Here is a 20,881-nt window from a genome sequence, read left to right on the forward strand (position 1 = left end):
GGCCTCACTGCTGCTGGATGAATTGCCCTATGGGCCCGCCTGACACTGTCTTCGCTGGGCCTTCTCAGTATACTTCACAACTGCTCTGAGTTTATAATTTTTTCAGGTCCTTTATCAAATATGTGTCATACATACCAATGGGATGGGAAGCATTTATCACCTAGCTGGGTTCTTTCTTGAGCTCTGAAAAAAATGATTTGGCCACACAACCTTTCTCAAGGCTCTGATTTAATGGACTTCTCTGCGGCAAATCCACTGAAATTCTTTGCCTTTTAATATTGACATCTCTTCCTCTTTATTACCATCTCACACAGCTCTTGTAGTCCAGCCGGAACGAGCCCATTAGTCTCTGACAAATAACTTATGTCGTTTGGTGAAAAATATGCAGAAGTTTGGCTGCAACTTCATCTCCAGCCTTGGTTCTGTTTGTGGCTTCACTCTCCTCTAGGCAAAGCATCCAGCTCCAGGCAGAGCCTCCTCAAGTCCCCATTCCCTCATGCCCATTGCTGCTGCATCCACAGAGCCATTTCATACTAACCACTTAGAATGAACGGGGTTCGAGACGGGTCGCGAGAGGGGATATCTGGTCCGTAACTCGGGGGTGAGAACTGAACGTGAGCCATGGCCTCAAGAAGCTTTGCTCACTTTCACTCACTCTCCAGGGACCCCTGGCACCACTACCATAGAAACGAGCCTGGGCTAGCCTGTTGGAGCATGAGAGACTGCGTGGAGGAGAAATGAGCTGTCCCAGATGAGACATTTAGACCAGCCAGTCTCTGCCAATATCAGCCAGGCCTGACCTAGATCTGCTGAATGTAGCCCAAACTGCCAAACCAAAATCACAGTCTAAATAAGTGCCCATAGCAGCATTGTTTACAACAGCAAAATGGTGGCAGCAACCCAAGTGTCCATCAAAGGATGAATGTTAAACAGTATGTGGTATCTACATACAGTGGAATATTAGCCAGCCTTAAAAAGGAGGGAAATCCTGATGCATGCTACCATGTGGGTGAACCTTAAGGAGATTATGCTAGGTGAAATAAAGCCACTCACAGAAGGACAAATATTGCATAATTTCACTTATAAGAGGGTCTAAAATAGTCAAACTCATAGAGACAGGAAGTAGAATGATGGTTACTGGGGCTGGGTGGAGGGGAGGTGGGGAGTGGTTGTTTAATGGGTGTGGAGTTTCTGTTCGTGAAGATGAAAAGGATTCCAGTGGTTTGCCCAACAGTGTGAATATACTTAACACTACTGAGCTGGACACTTTAAAATGGGTACATTTTACCAAAACTTAAAAAAAAAAAAAAAGAATTAGCCTCAAACTACCAGCAAAGGTGAAACCAACACAGGGAAAGTTCCCTGAGCACTGGAGTCCATCATCTATTCATGCTTTGTGTATCAGTTAGCTCTTGCTGTTTAACGAACAATTCTAAATTGAGTGACTTAAAATTGAGTGTTTCAACAACAGCCACTTATTTAGACTGTGATCCTGGCCTGGCAGTTTGGGATACACTCAGCCGATCTAGGTCAGCCTGGCTGATACTGGCAGAGACTGGCTGGTCTAAATGTCTCATCTGGGACAGCTCATTTCTGCTCCACGCAGTCTCTCATGCTCCAACAGGCTAGCCCAGGCTCGCTCCTATGGTGGTGGTGCCAGGGGTCCCTGGAGAGTGAGTGAAAGTGAGCAAAGCTTCTTGAGGCCATGGCTCACATTTACACAGGGTCAACTTCCACCACTTTCTGTGGTCCAAAGCAAATCACAAAGCCAGCCAAGATTCAAAGGGTGGGGAAATCATCTCCACCTCTTGACGGGGGAAGCTACAAAGAATTTTTGCTATCCATGACACCAGCTATATATATGCCAGGCCCTGTGCTGAGTGTTGAAGATAAAAATATAAATAAAACACAGTCTAGTGCAGGAGGCAGACATGTAAATAAATAATTACAACTCCTAGTATCTATAAAGAAGTGAGCACAGGTTGCTCTGCCAGCCTGCGAAAGGGGGTGGAGGGCAGGGGTATGGGAGGAAGAGGGGAAGGAGGCAAAAAGGCCCAGGACAAAATAACACTTTCCCTGGTGGTGAAGGATAAATACTGTTTGGCCAGATGGAGGAAGGGGATGGAAGATCCAGGCAGAGAGGACGGAGACTTGGAGTGGGGACATGTGTGGGGTGCATGGAAGCTTCGCTGGGGAGCAAAGGGCCCCCTGGGAGTGGAGGAGGAGCTGAGGGAACGGGGAGACCCCCAGAGGGCCGTGCTGCCCCTGCTCAGCCCCGAAGGATTTGTGCGGCCGGAGGCTGTGAGGAGCTGCAGTGTGGAGGTGGCCTGGAGGGGGACAGGCTGGAAACAGGGAGACGTCCTCAGAGGCTCTTGCAGTGACTCAGGTGAAAGATGAGGGCAGCTCACTCAGGGTGCTGAAGGGCCTGGGGCAGGAGCGGCTGGATCCTGAGAATTCTAGGAGGTGAAAAGATGGGACTTGGTGTGATGAGGGGTGGGAGGAGTCCGGGGAAGTCCTGCAGAACGCGGGCGGTGGACCGTCTTCCGCGGGAAGAGAAGCTCCATGCTGAGTCGGGCATCCTGGGCGTGCGGGAGGAAGTGGGAAAAGGGGCAAAGAGGCCTGGGACAAAAATCTGAGCCTGGGGGCAGCCACTTCAGTGAGCAGCGCCAGGGTGTGCAGTCCCACAGGCGCAGGCGGGCATCCCACTCGAAGCCAAGGAGACCCAAAAACAACCCCTGGGGCTGGCCAACAGGGACAGATGCTGAGGCTAAGTCTTCACCCCACCTGGTAGGCTCAGCTGCCAGCACTCCGCTCGCCAGACCCCAACGAGCCTCCATCCAGGGAAGGCCATAGCGTCTCTGGGCCATCTTCTCCCGCAGAAACCTGGAGCAGCAGAATAGTGCAGGGTGCCAGGTGCTTCTGGAAGTCTGCTCTGAAGGCCCAGCCCTGAGGCCTGCAGACCTCCCCACACCTGGGAACAGGCCTTGTTGCTGGAGGCCTCCTCACAGCGCCCCACACACCTCACTGGGTAGCTCCTCAGAGATCAGGGAGTGTCCTTTGCCAAAACATGGGGCAGGGAGGAGGGCAGCCTGTGCCCTGCGGGTCCTGGTGCCCCCTTGTGGATTCTGGGTCTGCCGCCCCCCAACAGGCACAGCCTGAGAGCCTGCTTTGCCAGCTGGGCAGGCAGTGGGCAGCAGCCCGCACACACCAGCCGATCGATACCTGGAATGCACTTGGGGCCTGCTGGGAAAAGGAGTCCCCTGGTGAGCACTTTCATCAATTGACAAATTCTTCTGAAAGTGAATAATCTTCCCCAACTACTAAATCCAGATTTCCACCAAGTGAGATTCAGAGAGAACAGGAAGCACCTACATTAGGAGGGGGACACCTGAACCTCCAAGTGCCTTCCAGGTCTGGCTGCAGAATTCCTGGAGCAGCAGGTGTCACGGCCGGGGCTGGGGCTGCTGATAGAATCACTGCCGGGACCTCGATTTGAAGGGAAGGTCTTCAGAAACCCTCGGGATGCCTTGGGCCCAGAAGGAGTAGGCATGTGTGTGCTGCTGTGTTCTCCAGGCCCCTAAGCACTGATTAACTCAGCAGGCATGTGGGGCCACATCTGTCACTCTCTGCAGTGTGACACCCAGGGGGCTACCGAGCAGATATCTCTGCCCTCCTGTGCTAGAGGAAATGGAGGCCCAGAAAGCTGGGGTGGCTGGCCCAGGGTCACACACCAATTAGTGGCAATGCTGGAACAAGAACCGGGATCCAGGTCTTCAGAATCCCAGCCCAGAATTCTCTCCCCTTCCCTACCACTTCACTCAAAAAGGTGACATCATCTCCCTCACTTCACTCAAAAAGGTGACGTCATCTACCTCGCTTCACTCAAAAAGGTGATGTCATCTACCTGGCTCGTGGTTTGGGCATTAATTCAGCTGGTGACTTTCTGGAGACGCGTGTGAGTGCGGCAGCTGAGCCTTATCCAGCCTGGCCCTACAACTGGTCCTGTGCTGTCTCCCCTGCGCCCCGGCTGTCTGCAGGCACCGCCAGGCTCTCTCCAGCCCAGGCCTCTATCCACTGCCTCCTACCCCAAACCCCGGGTGTCCCACAGGCCCCACCCCACAACTGATCTTCTAGTTCCCTCCCTTCCTGATGTCCCACCACCATCCCCTCCAAAATCCCGTCAATGGTCTCCACGCCTCCCCCTCCCCGTTTCCTTCCTGCACTGAACCCCACGGGGTCCACACACTCCTGTTTCTCTGTCGTGCTGCTGCTGTGTAATTCTGGCCTTCTCACCTCTCCCTTGGAAAGACCGTCACCGAAACCAGCACTGCACTCGCCCCCACGCTGAGCTCCCTGTGTGCCCGCCACATGCTGTCTTACGGAACCTTCAACAAGGGCGGACCCCGAGGCTCTGAGAATGTAGGTCCCCTTTCCCAAGGTCACACAGCTGATAGGAGGCCCAGTGCAGGTTCACCCTCAGGGCACGTCACTTTCTTGCCCCCCATTGGCTTCCTAAGCCACTCCCCATCCTGCCTCTGTGTGGATTTGTCTGAAACCCAAGTCTAACCTCACCACTTCCTATCCAGAATCCCCTGTGGCTCCCTGGTGCCCTGGATGAAGCTGGAGCTCCCAGGCAAGACTGCTGTGATCTGGCCCCGCCCACCGCCTCGTGTTCCCTGTTGCCTGTGGCCCTTTTGTCCACCTGCACCTGCCCCCTCGTGCTTCTGCGCCCTCCCGCTGGTGATCTGAGCCTGTTGGTCTCTGTCTTAGCTCCCACCCTCCTTGCTCCAGGTCTGAGCTCACCCCATGTAGATCCTTCCTGAAGTCCCAGCCAGAGCCCCCTTCCGCACCCCTGGAGATGCTCTGCTACGACTCCAGACTCAGCGTGACTTGGGGTTGGCAGGGTCAGTGATTCGGCCTTGCCCATGGCTCCCAGAAGGCAGGGCCCCAGACCCCACTCCCTGAACATGCATGTGGCATGTTCTCCAGGAGCCCCTCCCACTGTCTTCCTTGGTCTTCAGCAGAGCCCAGTGTGTCCTCACCAAAAGGGCCTGCCTGGCAGTCAGGGAGCAGAAGCAGGATCCTCAATCCCCATTTTACAGATACAGAAGTAGAGGCTGAGAGAGGCAAAGGGGCTTGGCCAAGTGTCAGAAGCAGGGCTGGGGCCAGGAAGAAGTCCTGGCGGGGAGCCCCAGCCCTGGCCCAGCAATAACCAATGAGGCTGGAGCATGGGCAATGGCAAAGGGGTGCTGAAGAGCAGGGCTCAGCTCTGCAGGCCACCCTCTCCCATACATCTGCTAAGGGAAATCGCCTGGCCTGAAGACAGGTCTTTCTGGCCCAAGGATCAGGGGCCTGACGCACAGCTACCAGCAACATTAAGGGCAGTCCTGGGGGCAGGCAGATGAGGCAAGGCTGTGGGAAGCAGTGGTCACATGAAGGCCCTAACTTTGGCCAGTGAAAGAGAGTGTGTAACCCCAACAGGGTGGCTGGCAGGCTCTTCCCTCCTTCTCCTTTCTAAGCCTTGGGGTGGGTCTGGGAGAAGCTTCTGACATCCCCAGGTCTGGAGCCCATGGGCCCGGGCACTGTGTGTGCCAGCCCCAGGTCCGAGACACCGGGCACAGGTAGGTGCGCAACAGAGTGGGAGCCTCCGAGGCCACTTCCTGGGACCTGCTGGGCTGTAAAGCAGGCTCTGCCCAATGTCAAAGCCCCAGGAGAGGGTGGGCGTCCTGAGAGACTCGCCTGGGACATGGGAGGAGGCACAGAGGGCCCCTGTCCCTTGCTTGCTTGCTTTCCCGAAAAGTCCCCACAAATGTGAAACAGAAGGAGGTGTTTGCCAGTTCTCCCATGGCCCCCTCCTTTCTCGGGGTCCGCTGCCATGCCATGGCTGTGAGTGTCTAACATAAGGGACGCTGTTTTTGCAGGTTTTGTGGTTGTGATTCCTTTGAACCATATCCAGCCCATCTTACATCACAATGCCATGCTTGACTTGGTCTCCAATACATCGGCACCCATTGGCATTTGGAGAACTTGCTCCGTGGTTATTTAACAGTTTTTAGTTGTCTGTGATAATGTATTCTCTATGTTTCCAATCGTCAGTATGGGAATCTCTCCCCCAACCTTTCAATTTCTGGGTTTGATTTTTTGTATCATATTTGGTTTTTTTGCTTTTTGAAGTTGTGATGCCTTTGGTTATTAGCCCCTCCCAGTGGCTGCTTGTTTATGCATTATGTTTGTGACTTCTTTTGACTGTCAGTGTTGAGCCAGTCTTGCCAAGAAACAATATCAAGTATTTCCTATTTCTCTACTTCTTGAAAGAAAAAAAAATACTTTTTTTTAATTAAAAAAAAAAAAAAAACTCTTAATGGGAACCTGGCCCTGTCTGTCTTCTCTGTTCTGCAGAAATGTTGAAGGAATTGAACCAGCAACGCAGAGCGAAAGCGTTTACAGACCTGAAAATTGTTGTTGAAGGCAGAGAGTTTGAAGTCCACCAAAATGTTCTAGCTTCCTGCAGCTTGTATTTCAAGGACCTGATTCAAAGGTTTGCCTTCCTTCCAGCTGTGGTCGGGTCTGTTCCTTTGTAGGACGCTTTTGTGTCGCTTTTCTCTTCCCCTCTCTTGCAGGTTCCTGAAGCGTGACTCCCTGTCACAGAGCCAGTAGCCATCTCTCCTCCTCCTCCTCCCCAGCACCCTCTCACACACAGCCTCAGAGCAGCCACTGCCCCCAGCATCTGCCCCCAGCCACAGCTTTGCTGGTCACCAGGGGCCTCTGCCAGCAGTAGACAACACCCCGCCCCACCCCTGAGATCCCAGGTTCTCAGTGGCTCACAAGCCCTCCCTGAGATTAGGGGGACTGTAGGCTCCATTTTAAGGGATCACTGCACACTGCCCCCACTGAACCAGAGCAGGATCCCCAGTGCCATCGTCCCTGCTGTCAGTGATGACTAATGCCAGGAAAGCACATCGATCAGGCCATCCCTGCTGAGGAGCACAGGGTGCCCCCGGGGCCGCTTTTCCCCAGCCCAAGTCGGGGAGAAGAGACTTGTAGCAAAGCCTGGGCCACACTGCATGTCTGATCCTTGTGCACTGAGCCTAAACCGGCGCTGTGGAGCATAGACCAGGTGTGTCCTAAACACGGTCTCTCTCAACCCTTGCTCCCTCCCTCCTGCCCTCTGCCCTGGCTATTTCTACCTGAATGAGTCTTATTGGTGCATGAGCATCTTTTTTTTTTTTTTTCTCCATTATGTTGATTTTTTTAATTTGTCTGCTTCATACCTTTGCAAAGAAGTCAGGGGCCACCTTCCAGCTCCGTAGTAAGGGAGAGCAGCCAAGGGGCCAGCCCAGGGTAACGCTCACATTTCTCTCAGCCCTCAGCAGATTAACGCCGCTGCTCCTCTTGCCTTGCAGCCTCTCCGGGGCAGACGCTGAGCCAGGACTGTGCTCAGAGGGAGGACAGGACCTCTGCTTCCCAATGCCGTGTTTGGACTTGCCAACTAACCCCGGAGTGACTGTGTTTTGTTTCAGGATGGATCCCTGGCTGGCATCTCCTCTCCGATCCGTCCTTTCACATAGAGCCCAGCTGCCCTGTGGGCGGGCTCCGCCTGGCCCCATGCCGGCCCTCAGCCTCGCAGGAAGGGGCAGGCTCTTTGGGACTTCCCATCTCATGGACACCTCGGGTCTCCTGCCCCCGGTGCTTGGGCTCTCTCTGTCCAAGCACAGGGGTTAGGGGCATGTGGTCTGGGGTGAAGGGATATGTCTAGTGCCCTCACCAGGCCAGGGAGGACTTTGTGCTTCCACTCTTGACAAATCCTGGAAGCAGGGGCCCATATCTGGCTGCTGGATCACGGATGAGCGTCCTAGGGTCTTGGGCCTGGCTCCAAACCAGCTGGAGAGGACAGAAAGGGGGCAGGTCAGTGCTGAGCGGCAGCCTCCTCCCCAGCTAGAACGTGGTGGGCGAGAGGAGCACGGGGCCCTCCGATGGCTTTCAGAGACCACACATGGAAAGCTAGACTTGCACGCAACAGAGAAGAACACGTGCTAGGTGGGAACCCAAAGTAGTGAAGGCTTCTTGGGCTGATAAGAGGGAGGAAGAGCATTCCAGGCCGGGGGTGGGGCATGAGTGGGGAAGGGCAGGGTGGGGCAGATGGCCCTCCCAGAGGGGGCTGTGCTGGGGCAGGCAAGCCCTGACCCCATGCTAGGACCTGGGCATGGTCTGAGGTGGGTAATGTCAAGAGCAGTGAGGAAGGGACACCCACCTGAAGGCGGGAGAACAGTAGGATGTGTCTCGGTGGCCCTGATCAGAAAGGATGGGGCTGGAGGAGAGAGGACATCCCCGCCTTGGCAGGTAGGAGACCTGGGTCCTACACCTGACTCTGCCACTTGTCCTGTGACCTCAGACTGGTCACTTCCTCTCCTGCACCCTGGGCTTTCTCATCTATAAATCAGAATTGGTTCACATGATGCCCAGGTCTCCTTGCAGCTCTGACACCTCAGAGTGATGGGCAGAGGATGGGCAGGACCAGGACGGAGAGGCTTCCCACGTGCAAGCACCAGGACCCAAGAAGCTGAGGTGTCATGGGCATCAGAGGTCACAGGGAGGAGAGCAGGTCCACAGGCCAGCGTTGGGAAAGCTGGGGAGATGAGCAGTTGAGCATCTGGCGTGTCAAGCTGAGCAGCCTGACGGATGCCCAGGTCCCCAGGTTGGGCCGCCTGTAGGCAGCCAGGTGCATGGATCTGAACCCAGAGAGGTCTGAGGTTTGTAGAGTCAGGGCTGGGGGGCCTTCAGCATACAGGAGGGTCACACGGGAAAAAGGAGGGAAGCCAAAGCCAAGCCCCAGGGTGCCCTGTGACTGAAGGTCGCCGTGTGAGTTTGCAGCCACAGAGCACACGTGACCATTGGTGCTGATGAGTGCAAACAAGTGCCTTCTCAGGAGGAAAGCCAGGTCTTTATAGGAAGATGGTTTCCTTTCCCGTCGTGTAAAATCACAGAGAATTTCACATTCTTGGTGGTCAAGAGAGAAGCTGATGTCACCATGTCTTTTCAGTCCCCTTCACATCCGTGACCCTGGAGACTTACTGTGCAGTGGCCGGACTGGCCCAGTGCGGAGCCGTGGCCCTGCCCTTTGACCCCAAGCAGTGGCTCCCCGCTCAGGCAGCTGCACTCTTGTAAGGGGAGGGAGTAGGGACCATTTCTGGGACCTCTGTCCTGGTGCAGACCTCTGTGGGGATCAACATTGGCCCTCCCTGGGTGAGCCCTGCCAAGGGCAGGTGACCCCTCCCTGCTGTCCCAGCATCCCTGAGCCTCCTGTCTGGAGGCTAGACTCCCACCCCCAGCCTGGGACAGGTGATGTGTCTACCACTCCAGCCCCAGGGAGGACAATGACCCAGCACCCGAGCCTGGCAAGGACAGTGCCTGCCAGACCCAACCCCAGTGCAGACACCCTGCCGGGGAGCCACAGGACAGAATGTGGGAATCCAAGTCATTCACTCGCTGGTCACTCAGCAAACACACAGGAGCCCCTCCTGGGGCCGGGACTCACACCAAACACCAGCCAAGCCCACAGTCTGGTGGGGACACACTGCAGACAGGCAAGGAGACGAGCGGAGATGATGCTTCAGAGACTCGTGGGCCAAGGGCCTGGCTGTGGGGGAGGGGCATTCAGGGAGGCACCTTGGAGAGGTGGCATCTGATGTGGGTTATGAAGAACAGGCATCGGCCGGGCAGACACGTGGGGGAGAGCAAGGTCGAAAGGCGGGAGGGGGTCTCAGGACTCCACGTTGCTGCAGGGCCAGGCATGACGGTGGCTTGCAGGGGACGTGGCTGGAGGGAGGCTGGACCTGGGTCACAGGAGCCTGGGGGTGTTGCGACCAGATGTGTGTTTTGTAAAGATGACGGTCAGACCGTGAGTGGGAGCGCTGGATCTCAGTGTCCTCTCCCAGGGTGCGGCCAAGTCCCTTTGGGCTTGGCTGCCCCCGCCGTGGCCATGCAGAAGGGCCCCAGCAAAGTCCTGCCCAGAGCCCCACACCCTTCACCCTCTTCCCTGAGCACGTGTGGGTGGCAGTGCCTGCCACCTTGCTTGGTAGACAGGTGTGGCTTGGAAGCCAGATAACGAGACTCCCATGTCTCACTTTGGATGCTGGCACAATGGCATGACCCACACCTGTCGCCAAGTTACCAAGGGTGGGCCTGAGCCACACAAATCCCCAAGACCCAGGGAAACTCGTGCATGCCCATGCGTGTGTCCTGCAGCTGAGGACATGCCCAGGTGTTCATTCACGGGCAGAGTCCTCTCTTCTGAGCAGAGCTGGGTACCAGCCACCTGCCCCATGCCTGTGCCTCACCCGCCGCTGCCCACGGATTCTGCCCATCGCTCCAGACGGTGCCCAGTTCCACCTTGCAAAATGAAACATCTGACCTCCGAGGTGCGTGAGGGTGGATGAGGGCCTCCAACCTGATGTCTGAAAGGAAGGGCATTTCTAATCCTGGATGAGTCCATGGCTAATGGTGGGATTGCAAACATCCCGGTAGTTGGACCTAGCCATTCCTCTGCTGAGCAGAGGCTACGTCCCGAACTCTGGCCTCTCCTGGGCACCCCCAACCCGAGAAGGAAGTGACTCTAGGAAGCTCTGGTCTTCTGACAGACCCCAAGGGGCCCGTGTGGCTGGGCAGCACCAGCCTGCCCCTCACTCTGCACCCCACCCCCCCTTTGTCAGCTTCATAGAGAAGGTTAGTGCTCCCCGTCTGCCCTGCTGCAGTCCCTCCAAAGCCACGTCGTGACCTGGCGGGCCAGCAGCACCCCACGCCATTCACTCCATGGAGCCCAGTAGGACAAGAAATGGCTCAGGGCAGGGACGGAACAGCCACCTGTACCCCCTCCTCAGGGACCAGGGTCACCCATCACGGGGGTGTCCCTCTGGGGTCCCTGCTCAGAGGGAAGAGGCCTAAGGAGCCCCGGGGTCCAGTCCCAAGACAGTCTGGTGTTCAGGGATAGAGAGGCGCCCCCACCCCCTCACAGCTCTCCAGGCCACGCACAAAGGCCTGTGTGGATGAGAACCATGTGTGTTGGTAAGAGGCACAGGCCTCGCCCTTTGAGGCCTCGTCTCCTCCTTGAACTCAGATTCTGACAGAGCCCCCATCACATTCCCCTGTGCCTCTCTGGCCATTCCCTGCAGATCATCTGCCCAGCGCCCCCTCCACCCCATAGGTGACCCTCACAAGGGGCCAGGAGGAACAGAGCCACAGCCATGCCTCCTGTGGCCAAGGGTCCTCCTCAGTCTAGACAGCACCTGTGATGCTCTACGGCACCTGGTGCCCCTCCTCCTGCGCCTGGCGGCCAGGACCCACTCCCTAGTTCAGACTGTGGGCAAGACAGGCAGCACCCCTCAGCAGCCATGTGGGTCCCATCGCACCTGTCACTCAGCCATGGACTGTCCATCTGCCCAGCACCCCTCCCCACAGTGCATCTGTGTGCGTGTGTGCTCACACATCCTGAAGTCCCCTGGGCTCAGCCCTTCACTGGCTTTGAGCTCCTCCACCTGAGGACTCCTGGGTAGACAAGTGAGCTGGCCAGAGGTGAAGGCAGCAGTGACTGGGGGCCTCGGGAGCAGGCTGTGGCCCCGTGTGACCTCCACAGGGCAGAGGAGAGGCCAGGCAGCGGCTTGCAGGAATGAAGGCCTGGGCAGCAAAGACAGGAGTACGAGGTTGACCAGATGGCTCTGGGGCTGGGGGTGTTAAGGATTTCTGTGGTTTCAAGTGATCACCTAGTGGATTACTTCTACACTTAACAAAGCCACTGAGGTATGGAAATCCATGCCAACAGCAGAAGACTAGGTGTGTGAAGTCACATTAGGAGTCACTCTGTGTTGCAGGGGTTTGGAGGGGCCTCTGTGGAGCCCACACCTTGCCCCCTCTGCCTTCTGGGCTGGCCCAGGGCTTGGAGGCAGAGGCCCCTTGGGGTCCTGGTGGGATGAGCCATTGTGTGGGGACGGCCTACCGTGGCCGCCCTGGGAGGGAGCCTGGACGCCGGCCCTGTGGCAGGATTGCATCTCCCCCTCTCCTGGCCATGCCTGCGCTGAGGCCCTGGGAGGGCGGTGCCTGACCTGAGAGAATGTCGCTCTAATGATGGAGTTGCAGGTACTGCCACATAGAGAAGAGTCTCGTGGGAAGGGCATTTTCCAGCCTCTGCCACAAAATCTCCACGGGAGTTCAGACCTCATCTAGGTCCACCCTCTTGTTTTGCAGAAGAGGAGGCTGAGGGCCTGGGAGGCCAAGGCTGCCCACCTGTCGGTGGCAGAGCCCGGGCACCCAGCGCCCCCAGCTCTCTGCCCTGTGCTCTTTCCGCTCACCCACACACCCAGCAGCTGGTCTGTCTGCAGCCAGCCTGCCCGCTTGCTGGACACCTCGACAGCCCCACCGCCAGCCACAGGTGCACGCAAGGGACCCATCACAAGCATCTTGCCCTGTGGCCTCCTCGGAAGCGAGTGAGTGGACCACAGAGGTCATTTCCCAGCCATGTGGCCGAGCCCAGCCCCAGGCAGGACCGGGCTCCGGGCAGGAAGCAAGGCTGCTCGGAGGAGCCAGGACAGGGCAGCCAAGCCGACGGCCTACGAGGCCTCCAGACTCCCGACGCGCGGGGTGTTTTTACTCCTGCTGTCACTTATGCATCGGTGTCACTCTTGCTTCATCTTATCTGTTTCCTTCCAGGTCCAGCTTTAGGGGCAGCTGCCAGGCCTTAGGAGCCTTTGCAATGGTTTTGTATTCCTGTAGACACCAGATATAAACAGATTGATATATTTGTGTCCCTCCCCTGCTCCCCCCAGTTCCCAAGCCCGATGCACACTCTACACGCAGGCCACTCTGACCTCTGACCCCGTGTTCCATGTGGCAGGAGGGCCCCGCCCCGGGCCAGGCCCCAGGTCATGGCTGCTGGCTGTCTGTGGCGGAAGTCCTTGGTTGTTTCCTCTCCCCTCCTCCCGGCTCTGACCATTCTGTCCGTCTATCTCGTCTTGTCCTCAGTTTCAAAGCAATGTCATGAAGGGCTTCCTTTCCATGCCTAAAAGGAAACAATATGTTTTTGGAAAGAGGTGGGGTTGGAGAAGGTTCTGGGGCAACTTGGGGCCCTCGGTCTTGGGGCGATCAGAGGATATCTCTGGATTGGCTGGGATCACAGCCAGTTGGGAGCCTCCCAAGCCTGGGTCACATTGGAGAATCTGCCACCCAAGGCAGGCAAGGCCGGGCTGGGATGCGTCGGCCTGCTTTGGTGGAGATGCCAGGGCCTGCAGTGGGCTGAACCGTATTGTTTCCCTTTGAGGCCAGTCCTGGTCCTCGTCCCCATCCATAGCTCATGCTTTTTGATTTGCATCTTTTTTTGCATGGACATGCCGAGTAGTGATAAGCAGGGTTTTCTGTTCTTTTGGGCGTCTCTGGTCAGACTCTTCTCTTTCAGATCCCGTGTCAGAGCATTAGGTTCAGGTGTGTCATTGCTGTGTCCTTTGAGTCCTAAAACCAAGGGCGTGACCAAGGTGTGCAGGGAGATCTAGCCCTGTGAGGAAGCGGCATGATGGCCGCGGGGCAGCAGGTAAGGACACCCTGGTCTCTGTGCCTAGGTCCGTGCAAGACAGCAGCCAGGGCGGCCGGGAGAAGTTGGAGCTTGTCCTGTCGAACCTGCAAGCAGACGTCCTGGAGTTGCTGCTGGAGTTTGTCTACACGGGCTCCCTGGTCATCGACTCGGCCAACGCCAAGACACTGCTGGAGGCGGCCAGCAAGTTCCAGTTCCACACCTTCTGCAAAGTCTGTGTGTCCTTTCTCGGTGAGCCCGGAGGCCATGTGTGTCACTTGTGGGGAGGAGTGCAGATGGGCAGACAACTCCATAAACAGGAAGGACTGAGCAGGGAGGACTGAGCGGGGAGGGCTGAGCGGGGAGGGCTGAGCGGGGAGGACTGAGCGGGGAGGGCTATGTGTGCACACCCGAAGCTCCCTCACATGTGGCTGGGTTTGGCAGGGCTGTTTTAAGATGGTAATTTGGATACACATGCAAAGACTCTCTTTCCCTGGCATGAAATGAAGGGGATTCCGTGTCATTTCTCTGTAGGTGGGAGAGGCGCACTGTGCCCCGCCAGGCCTTGTGGGAATAAATGGTACCATGAGGGCTGTGCACGTGCTCTGCTTGTGGGGAGAGGCCGTGGCCCTGGCCTCACCGCCCTGTTCTCTAGACCCAGAACAAAGCAGCCCAAACTTGCTTTCCCTTTACCTTATTCATACCTGGGCTGCCCCAGATGTCTGCCCAGGCCTAGACATCTGAACTGTCCCTTGAGTACCCATGTCTGCTGCCCAGGATGGGGACTGAGTGTCAGGAGCTCCCGGGGGGTCCCTGAGCCAAACAACATGCTGCCTTTACACTTGATGCTGCCCCGCATGGGCAACGGCAAGGTGAGGGAGGGACAAAGAAGAAAGCCTCCAAAGAACCAGTGGCCTGGGGTATGGAGTGCAGAGAGAAAGCCAGAGCCCAGCCTAGTGATGGGGCAGATCCGTGAGGACAGAGGGGCACCAGGCAGTCTCGAAGTGCTGGGAACCACGGCAGCGATGAGGCTCGCACACAGATAGGCTTCCAAGAACCCAGACACACCTAGGCTGGAAGAACTACTATCATGAAGGGGGAAGAGTGTGAGGTCCTGGGAGGGACAGTATTGGGTAAACAGGGTATGGAGATGGCTCCCACCCTGGATCTAGCGACTAAGCCCAGGAGAGCTGGCCAGATGGACCCCAGAGCCTAGCCGGCCAGATTGGGTGGGGCAGAAGCCTATGCAAGAAGCTGGGAGGTGCACGAGGGGCACTACAGCTGACACAGCTTAACGAAGGAGTCTGGGACCACAGACATGCCTGGCATGGAAGACATACAACATGGAAGATGCTGTAAGCCTCAGTGCTACCCTCAACCTCAGCAACAGTGTGACTCCTGGCCCCAGCCCAGGCCCAGGCTCTGAGCAGGACTCTCACACTCCATGCCTCCCAGTCTCGGTCCTTCTGCCAGGACCTGTGCACACAGAGGGAGGCCCCTGGGAATCAGCATGAGATGGGATAAGGGAGAACCCAGGAGAAGGATCGAAGGCTCCAGACACCCAGGAAGGGGGCCTGCAGGGACTCTGAATGCTGGAGGCAGGGTCCCCAGGATGTGGGTTCAGAGAAGGATCCAGGGTGACAGCAATGGGAACAGGTGGCAACTGCTTCCAGGGCCCTTGGCTCAGTGGTCCTGTGCTCTTGCCCCCAGAGAAGCAGCTGACGGCCAGCAACTGCCTGGGTGTGCTGGCCATGGCCGAGGCCATGCAGTGCAGCGAGCTCTACCACATGGCCAAGGCCTTCGCACTGCAGATCTTCCCCGAAGTGGCCGCCCAGGAGGAGATCCTCAGCATCTCCAAGGATGACTTCATCGCCTACGTCTCTAACGACAGCCTCAACACCAAGGCCGAGGAGCTGGTGTATGAGACGGTCATCAAGTGGATCAAGAAGGACCCCGCGACACGCACACAGGTGGGGCCTGCCCTGCCCCCACCCCTTCTCTCTGGGTTTGGGCTCCCCCTGCGGCAATGGGGTCTGCATCAAGGGTGAAGGAAGTGAACTTTCCTTGTCCTGCTCCCCCTGAGTGGCAGAGAGGAGAAGGAAGGGCAGAGAGATGAGAACCCAGTCACCAAAGGATCCTCAAGGGCTAGCATTCCACCCCAAAGGAGACCCAAGTGGGCCAAGAGCCGCAGCACCTGCACTCTGCAGGGAGAAGTGGGTGCCTGAGCCAGGGGGCTCTGGGGCTCCCAGGAACACGGACCCAGCTGGAGGAGCCCACACCTGCTCCAGTTGTTGAGGGGACGGACAGCCCCTGATGGACCAAATGGAAACCCCTGTACTCAGGAAGGGGGAGAATGTGAGGTCCTGGGGAGACTGTGTTGGGTAAACAGAGGATACAGAGAGGGCTCCTGCCCCAGACCTAGCCACTGAGCCCCAGAGAAAGGGGTCCTCAGATCAGGTGGGAAAGCAGGGTTTCTTTTCAGAGGTAGGAAGTTAGATGGGGCAGCTAATAACAGTGACGGCCACAATTCCCTATGACTCCCAGATCTGTGTCTCGGGCTCAGAACCCTCTCCTGAGCTCCAGACCCCTCTGCTCAGTGGCCTTCTGGGCCTCTCCAGCAGAATGTCCCGCAGATCCATCTAATTCACCAAGCCCAAAGCCTACACTTCTTCCTGTGCTCCTGATTTCAGCCACACCTGGTCCCCAAAACTGAAGCCTAGCTTCTTCCCATGTCTCCCACAGCCATTTGGCTACACAGCGCTCGTTCCTGCCTCCTTCCTCCCCTTTAAGTGAATCGACTTCCCTCTCCCCATCGAGACCTTCCTCCTCTCGCCAGGATTACTGCAGCACCTCCTAAGTGGTTTCCCTGCCTCTGTCTTGCTCCCTCCAAATCCATTTTCCACCCTCCAGCCTGAGCGGTCTCTCTAAAAGCACACTGAACATCTCATCCGTCTGCTCAAACCCCTCGTCAGTTGCCTGATCGACTCCGCAGGGGAAACTGTGCCGTCCTTGTTGAGCATGAGCTGGCCTCCCCAGCCTCTCTCCTCTCACTTCTCCCTGTCTCCCTAAACGCCTCCTCAACAAAATCCTGTTGCATCTCGTAAGAATAAACCCCATACAATTCTCCAGACACACCATTCTCTTTCACTCTCTGACACCTCTACACAGGCTTCGAATGTCCGCCCTCCCCTCCACCTTGTGCCTGAGAAGTCTGCCCATTTTGCATACTCCATCCAGACGCCACTCCCTCTGCAAAACCTCTTACTCCTGCATCCACTACAAACCCTCGCTACACCCTCCTCTTGCCCCCCGTGAATTTTTTGTAGCAGATCCCCTCCCTTTAAACTGTCTACCCCTTGAGGTCAGAGACTGGGTCGCATTGGTCCTTGTACCCCCAGTGATGAGCTTCATGCCTGACCTATGGTGGTCGCCAGTTACTCATGGGATGAAACAAAAGTGGAGTGATGAGCAGAGTTTGTTAGGAGGGGAGATTCAAGTGAGCCTCTGAAACCTCCTCGGTGCAGGGCGACAGTTTGAGGCCATGGGACGTGGGACACCACTGAAACAGTTTTTGGTGCTGGGGAGACACAGGCTTCCACGGCTGGAACTTGGCAAGCTCAACAGTCGCCATCTTCTTGAAGCTTTCGTGGGTCCTCCCACCTGTTCCTGAGTCCTTGCCATACTCACGGCTCTTTAATAATCGTGTCTTCCTCATTTTAACCACCCCGCCCCTACCCACAGTGGTCTGATCTGCAGCGGGGGTCCACGGCCCAGGGTGGAGTGCGAGAATGGGGTGCTGGGGGGATGAACAGGTGCTCCCACTCCTGCAGGGCTGGCTGCTGCCTGCCAGCCTCCCCTCCCCATCCCTGTGCTCCCTGCCCTCCCCTCCACACCTCCAGCTGACGGTACCTCCCTTTACCTCTGTCTAGGCTAGCAGAACATCTACACTCCCAAGCCCGACACAGCCTGGAATTACGCGTTCTTGTGCAGCCACACACCGTTTCTTTCCTTCCAGGAGGTGGCTCTCTCTTGCTAGTCTAAGAAGATTCCATGTCTCCTTTACCCTGCAGTATGCAGCCGAGCTTCTGGCCGTGGTCCGCCTCCCCTTCATCCACCCCAGCTATCTGCTCAATGTGGTTGACAATGAAGAGCTGATCAAGTCATCAGAAGCCTGCCGGGACCTGGTGAACGAGGCCAAACGCTACCATATGCTGCCCCACGCCCGCCAGGAGATGCAGACGCCCAGAACCCGGCCACGCCTCTCCGCAGGTTTGAAGGGGCACGCCCCAAACCTCCCCATAAGCAGTGTCTTAGGCTCAGTGGTCCCAGTGAGGTGCCAGGCACAGATGCCGACAGTCTTCGGGTGTGTCCCAAGGGCGCCCATCCATGTCCCTGCAGGTGTGGCTGAGGTCATCGTCCTGGTTGGGGGCCGTCAGATGGTGGGGATGACCCAGCGCTCGCTGGTGGCCGTCACCTGCTGGAACCCGCAGAACAACAAGTGGTACCCCTTAGCCTCGCTGCCCTTCTACGACCGCGAGTTCTTCAGTGTAGTGAGTGCCGGGGACAACATCTACCTCTCAGGTGAGGCCCCCCGGGGCTGGGGCGGGACCAGGCATGGGGATCCCAAGGAGACTGCTCCCCATGTCAGGGCCGAGGAAGGCTGCAGCCCAGAAGTGTCTACTTTGCAGATGAAGGTTTCCTCTGCCCCTGGGGCTGGGCTTGCTGACCCCAGGCCCCTCCTCACCCTGCCTGCTCTCTCTGCCTCCCACACTGCCTCCAGGTGGGATGGAATCAGGGGTGACGCTGGCTGATGTCTGGTGCTACATGTCCCTGCTGGATAACTGGAACCTCGTCTCCAGAATGACAGTCCCCCGCTGTCGGCACAATAGCCTCGTCTACGATGGGAAGATTTACACCCTCGGGGGACTTGGCGTGGCGGGCAACGTGGACCACGTGGAGAGGTAATGAGGCCATGGTCAGGACAGAGGCATGCTCTATGCTCACCAAGAACTGAAATCACATCACTGTACCTCCTGACACCCACTCAGTGGCGATGGAGCAGAGCCTGGACCATTCATAAGGGCAGTCATCCCAGGCTCTTCAATCATAGCACCGGGGGGCACCAGGGTGTGGGGTACAAGCAGGCGGGAGGACATCTGTGTCACCTTTGCAGTCGCTGAGATGGGAGATGGGGCGCTTCTGTCCCGACAGCCCATTTAGGTGTCAGACAAGCTGGAGGCCCAAGATCCAGTTGCAGAAGGCCTGGGAGGAGCCAGACCCTCCCGGCCAGGCAGTCAGGGAACACCCTGCACATGAGCACCAGCCCAGAGACCACTGGGGTTTCGGGCAAAGCTGGAAGCAATGTTTAAAATGCGGGTCATGCCGGTGGCAGTGCCTCCTTGTCCTGCCAAGCAGGGGTCCTACACCAGGGAGCTCCCTTCCTCCCTCCAGCCACACACACCAGGACATCTGTTCATAATACAGGGAAAGGCCACTGCACACAAACTAAGCAATTTAGGGAGCACATTCTTGCCAACTTTCCAGAAGAAAAAAGCCAAAGGACCACGTGTGTGAACCTGCCCTCTGCTGGGAGTCCCCGGCTGGCTTCCTCCCGAGGCCGTTGTGGAGGGTTAGATACAGGCATGAGAGGTGTGGGCTGAAGCGCGTGCTTCCAGGTGAGAATACAAAATCCTTTTCCCTTGAGCCAGGGAGACTGTTCTTACACAGAACGGACGCCTGGGGGAAGAGCTCAGGAAGCTTCGTCAGGCAGCAGAATGGAAGCTTAGTCCTGCTTTTGGAGAAACTAGTGCCTGGAGGGTAACCCATCAGGCTGACCTGGCCCAAAGCACAACCCAGGGGAGACAGCTAAGATCGCCAGAGCCCTTCCTGCACCTGAGCCCACCACCCCCACCGCCACGTGCCACCAGAAAGCACATCTTCCCGTGGGACATCATGTTGCCTATGAAGCCACACATACCCCTCAATTTGTATTTTTCCCCCTTGGTGGCTAATTGGACACTTGACAAATGTTACAGCAAAGATGGCTTACAGAGTGAGACAGGCTCTGAATGCTCATTGTGGGCTTTTAACTCCCCCAAGTGGAGCCCAGAGACAGCTCAGTAACAACATTTAATTGTCATATTGATCTGGCAATCGTGGGCATTCCTGGGTGATGATGAGGATATTAGCGCTGTTGCTGGACCTGGGTTGGCCCCGGTGCTGGCGGCCTTCAGTGTGACCCACTGCCCAGCTATGCATACCCCAAGCATTCTGGAAGCATCCGCTTCCGATCATTTGTCATCCAATAATAAATACATGAAAAAGGAGACATTTTCTCTGTAGGAGTAAACTGAGCTGGATCCGTCATTCTGTCTTGCTTTTGTCAGCTATTTTTAATCTCCTAAGACACTGATTACTCATTTTGCAAACTTATACTTGTTGATAAATATAGAGATTTGTTCAAGGATCAAATGTACCAACTAAGCAGTGAGACAAGCTCAGCTTTTCTGGGGTCCTGGAGCAGTCTGCAAGGCCCAGGGGTTGCCTGTTAGGGCCTTCCCTGGGGGGTGAGGCCTTACTTCTGGCCGTGAAAGGTCAGCATGGGCACAGTGTGAGCAAGACCACCCCGGGAGCCCCAAGAGATGATGGAGCCATCCAGGACGAAAGGGTGCCCTGAAGGGCCCTGAGCCCTTCCTCAGCCCACCGGACTCTGTCAGCTATCCTTGCAGGGGTAGTGCAGGCTTGAAGACCCCTGGGCAGTGTGCATGCAAGTTGGTTGGAGGGTGCAGGCAAAGGAGCACTCACTGCTTTCCAAGAAGTATAGCTAGACCCCCTTCGGGTGAGTTGCTTTCTGTGGCACACAGTGGCAATGATGAGAATTCAGGGTGACAGGAAGGTCAGGGTAATGGGGATAGACACGAGGGTGCTTTGTTCCCCAGGAAGCACTAATGGTACAAATGGCTATTATATTGATAATGAATGAGATATATGGTGCCTTATAATTATATTACATTACGGTATTACAGAAATAGAGCAAGATTATATAATTATAGATTAAGACAACAGCACAATAGACAAACCTGTATTATATCATTATATAAATAACTGGGTCTAATATTTCATAGCAATATATTGCAGTCGCTGTGGTTACTGGATAAATGATAGCAGAGCGCCTCACTCGGCGGGGTCATTTGCATGTCATTAGCATATCCTTCTCAAGCAGGAAGCTGACAGATTGAGCTGACGGGAGGGCTCATGGCTTGGCAATCAGCCACCTGGAATAACAAGCTCTCAGGAAATTCACATTTGGTGCAATGTGCCATCATACTG

At 56.4% G+C, this 20,881-nt stretch overlaps 1 protein-coding gene across 1 annotated transcript in view; it reads left to right on the forward strand.

Moving 5' to 3' along the window:
- The window catches only part of KLHL29 (kelch like family member 29), a 321,749-nt gene that overhangs the window by 290,759 nt on the left and 10,109 nt on the right, over positions 1-20,881 (forward strand). The window contains exons 6-11 of the mRNA XM_025354805.1: positions 6,400-6,538; positions 13,602-13,804; positions 15,263-15,522; positions 17,623-17,821; positions 17,951-18,133; positions 18,333-18,513. Of these exons, the coding sequence (XP_025210590.1) occupies positions 6,400-6,538; positions 13,602-13,804; positions 15,263-15,522; positions 17,623-17,821; positions 17,951-18,133; positions 18,333-18,513 (1,165 nt within the window). The remainder of the gene's footprint in view (positions 1-6,399; positions 6,539-13,601; positions 13,805-15,262; positions 15,523-17,622; positions 17,822-17,950; positions 18,134-18,332; positions 18,514-20,881) is intronic.

Source organism: Theropithecus gelada, chromosome 13, assembly GCF_003255815.1.
Source record: "Theropithecus gelada isolate Dixy chromosome 13, Tgel_1.0, whole genome shotgun sequence".
In the NCBI taxonomy this organism is placed as follows: Eukaryota; Metazoa; Chordata; class Mammalia; order Primates; family Cercopithecidae; genus Theropithecus; species Theropithecus gelada.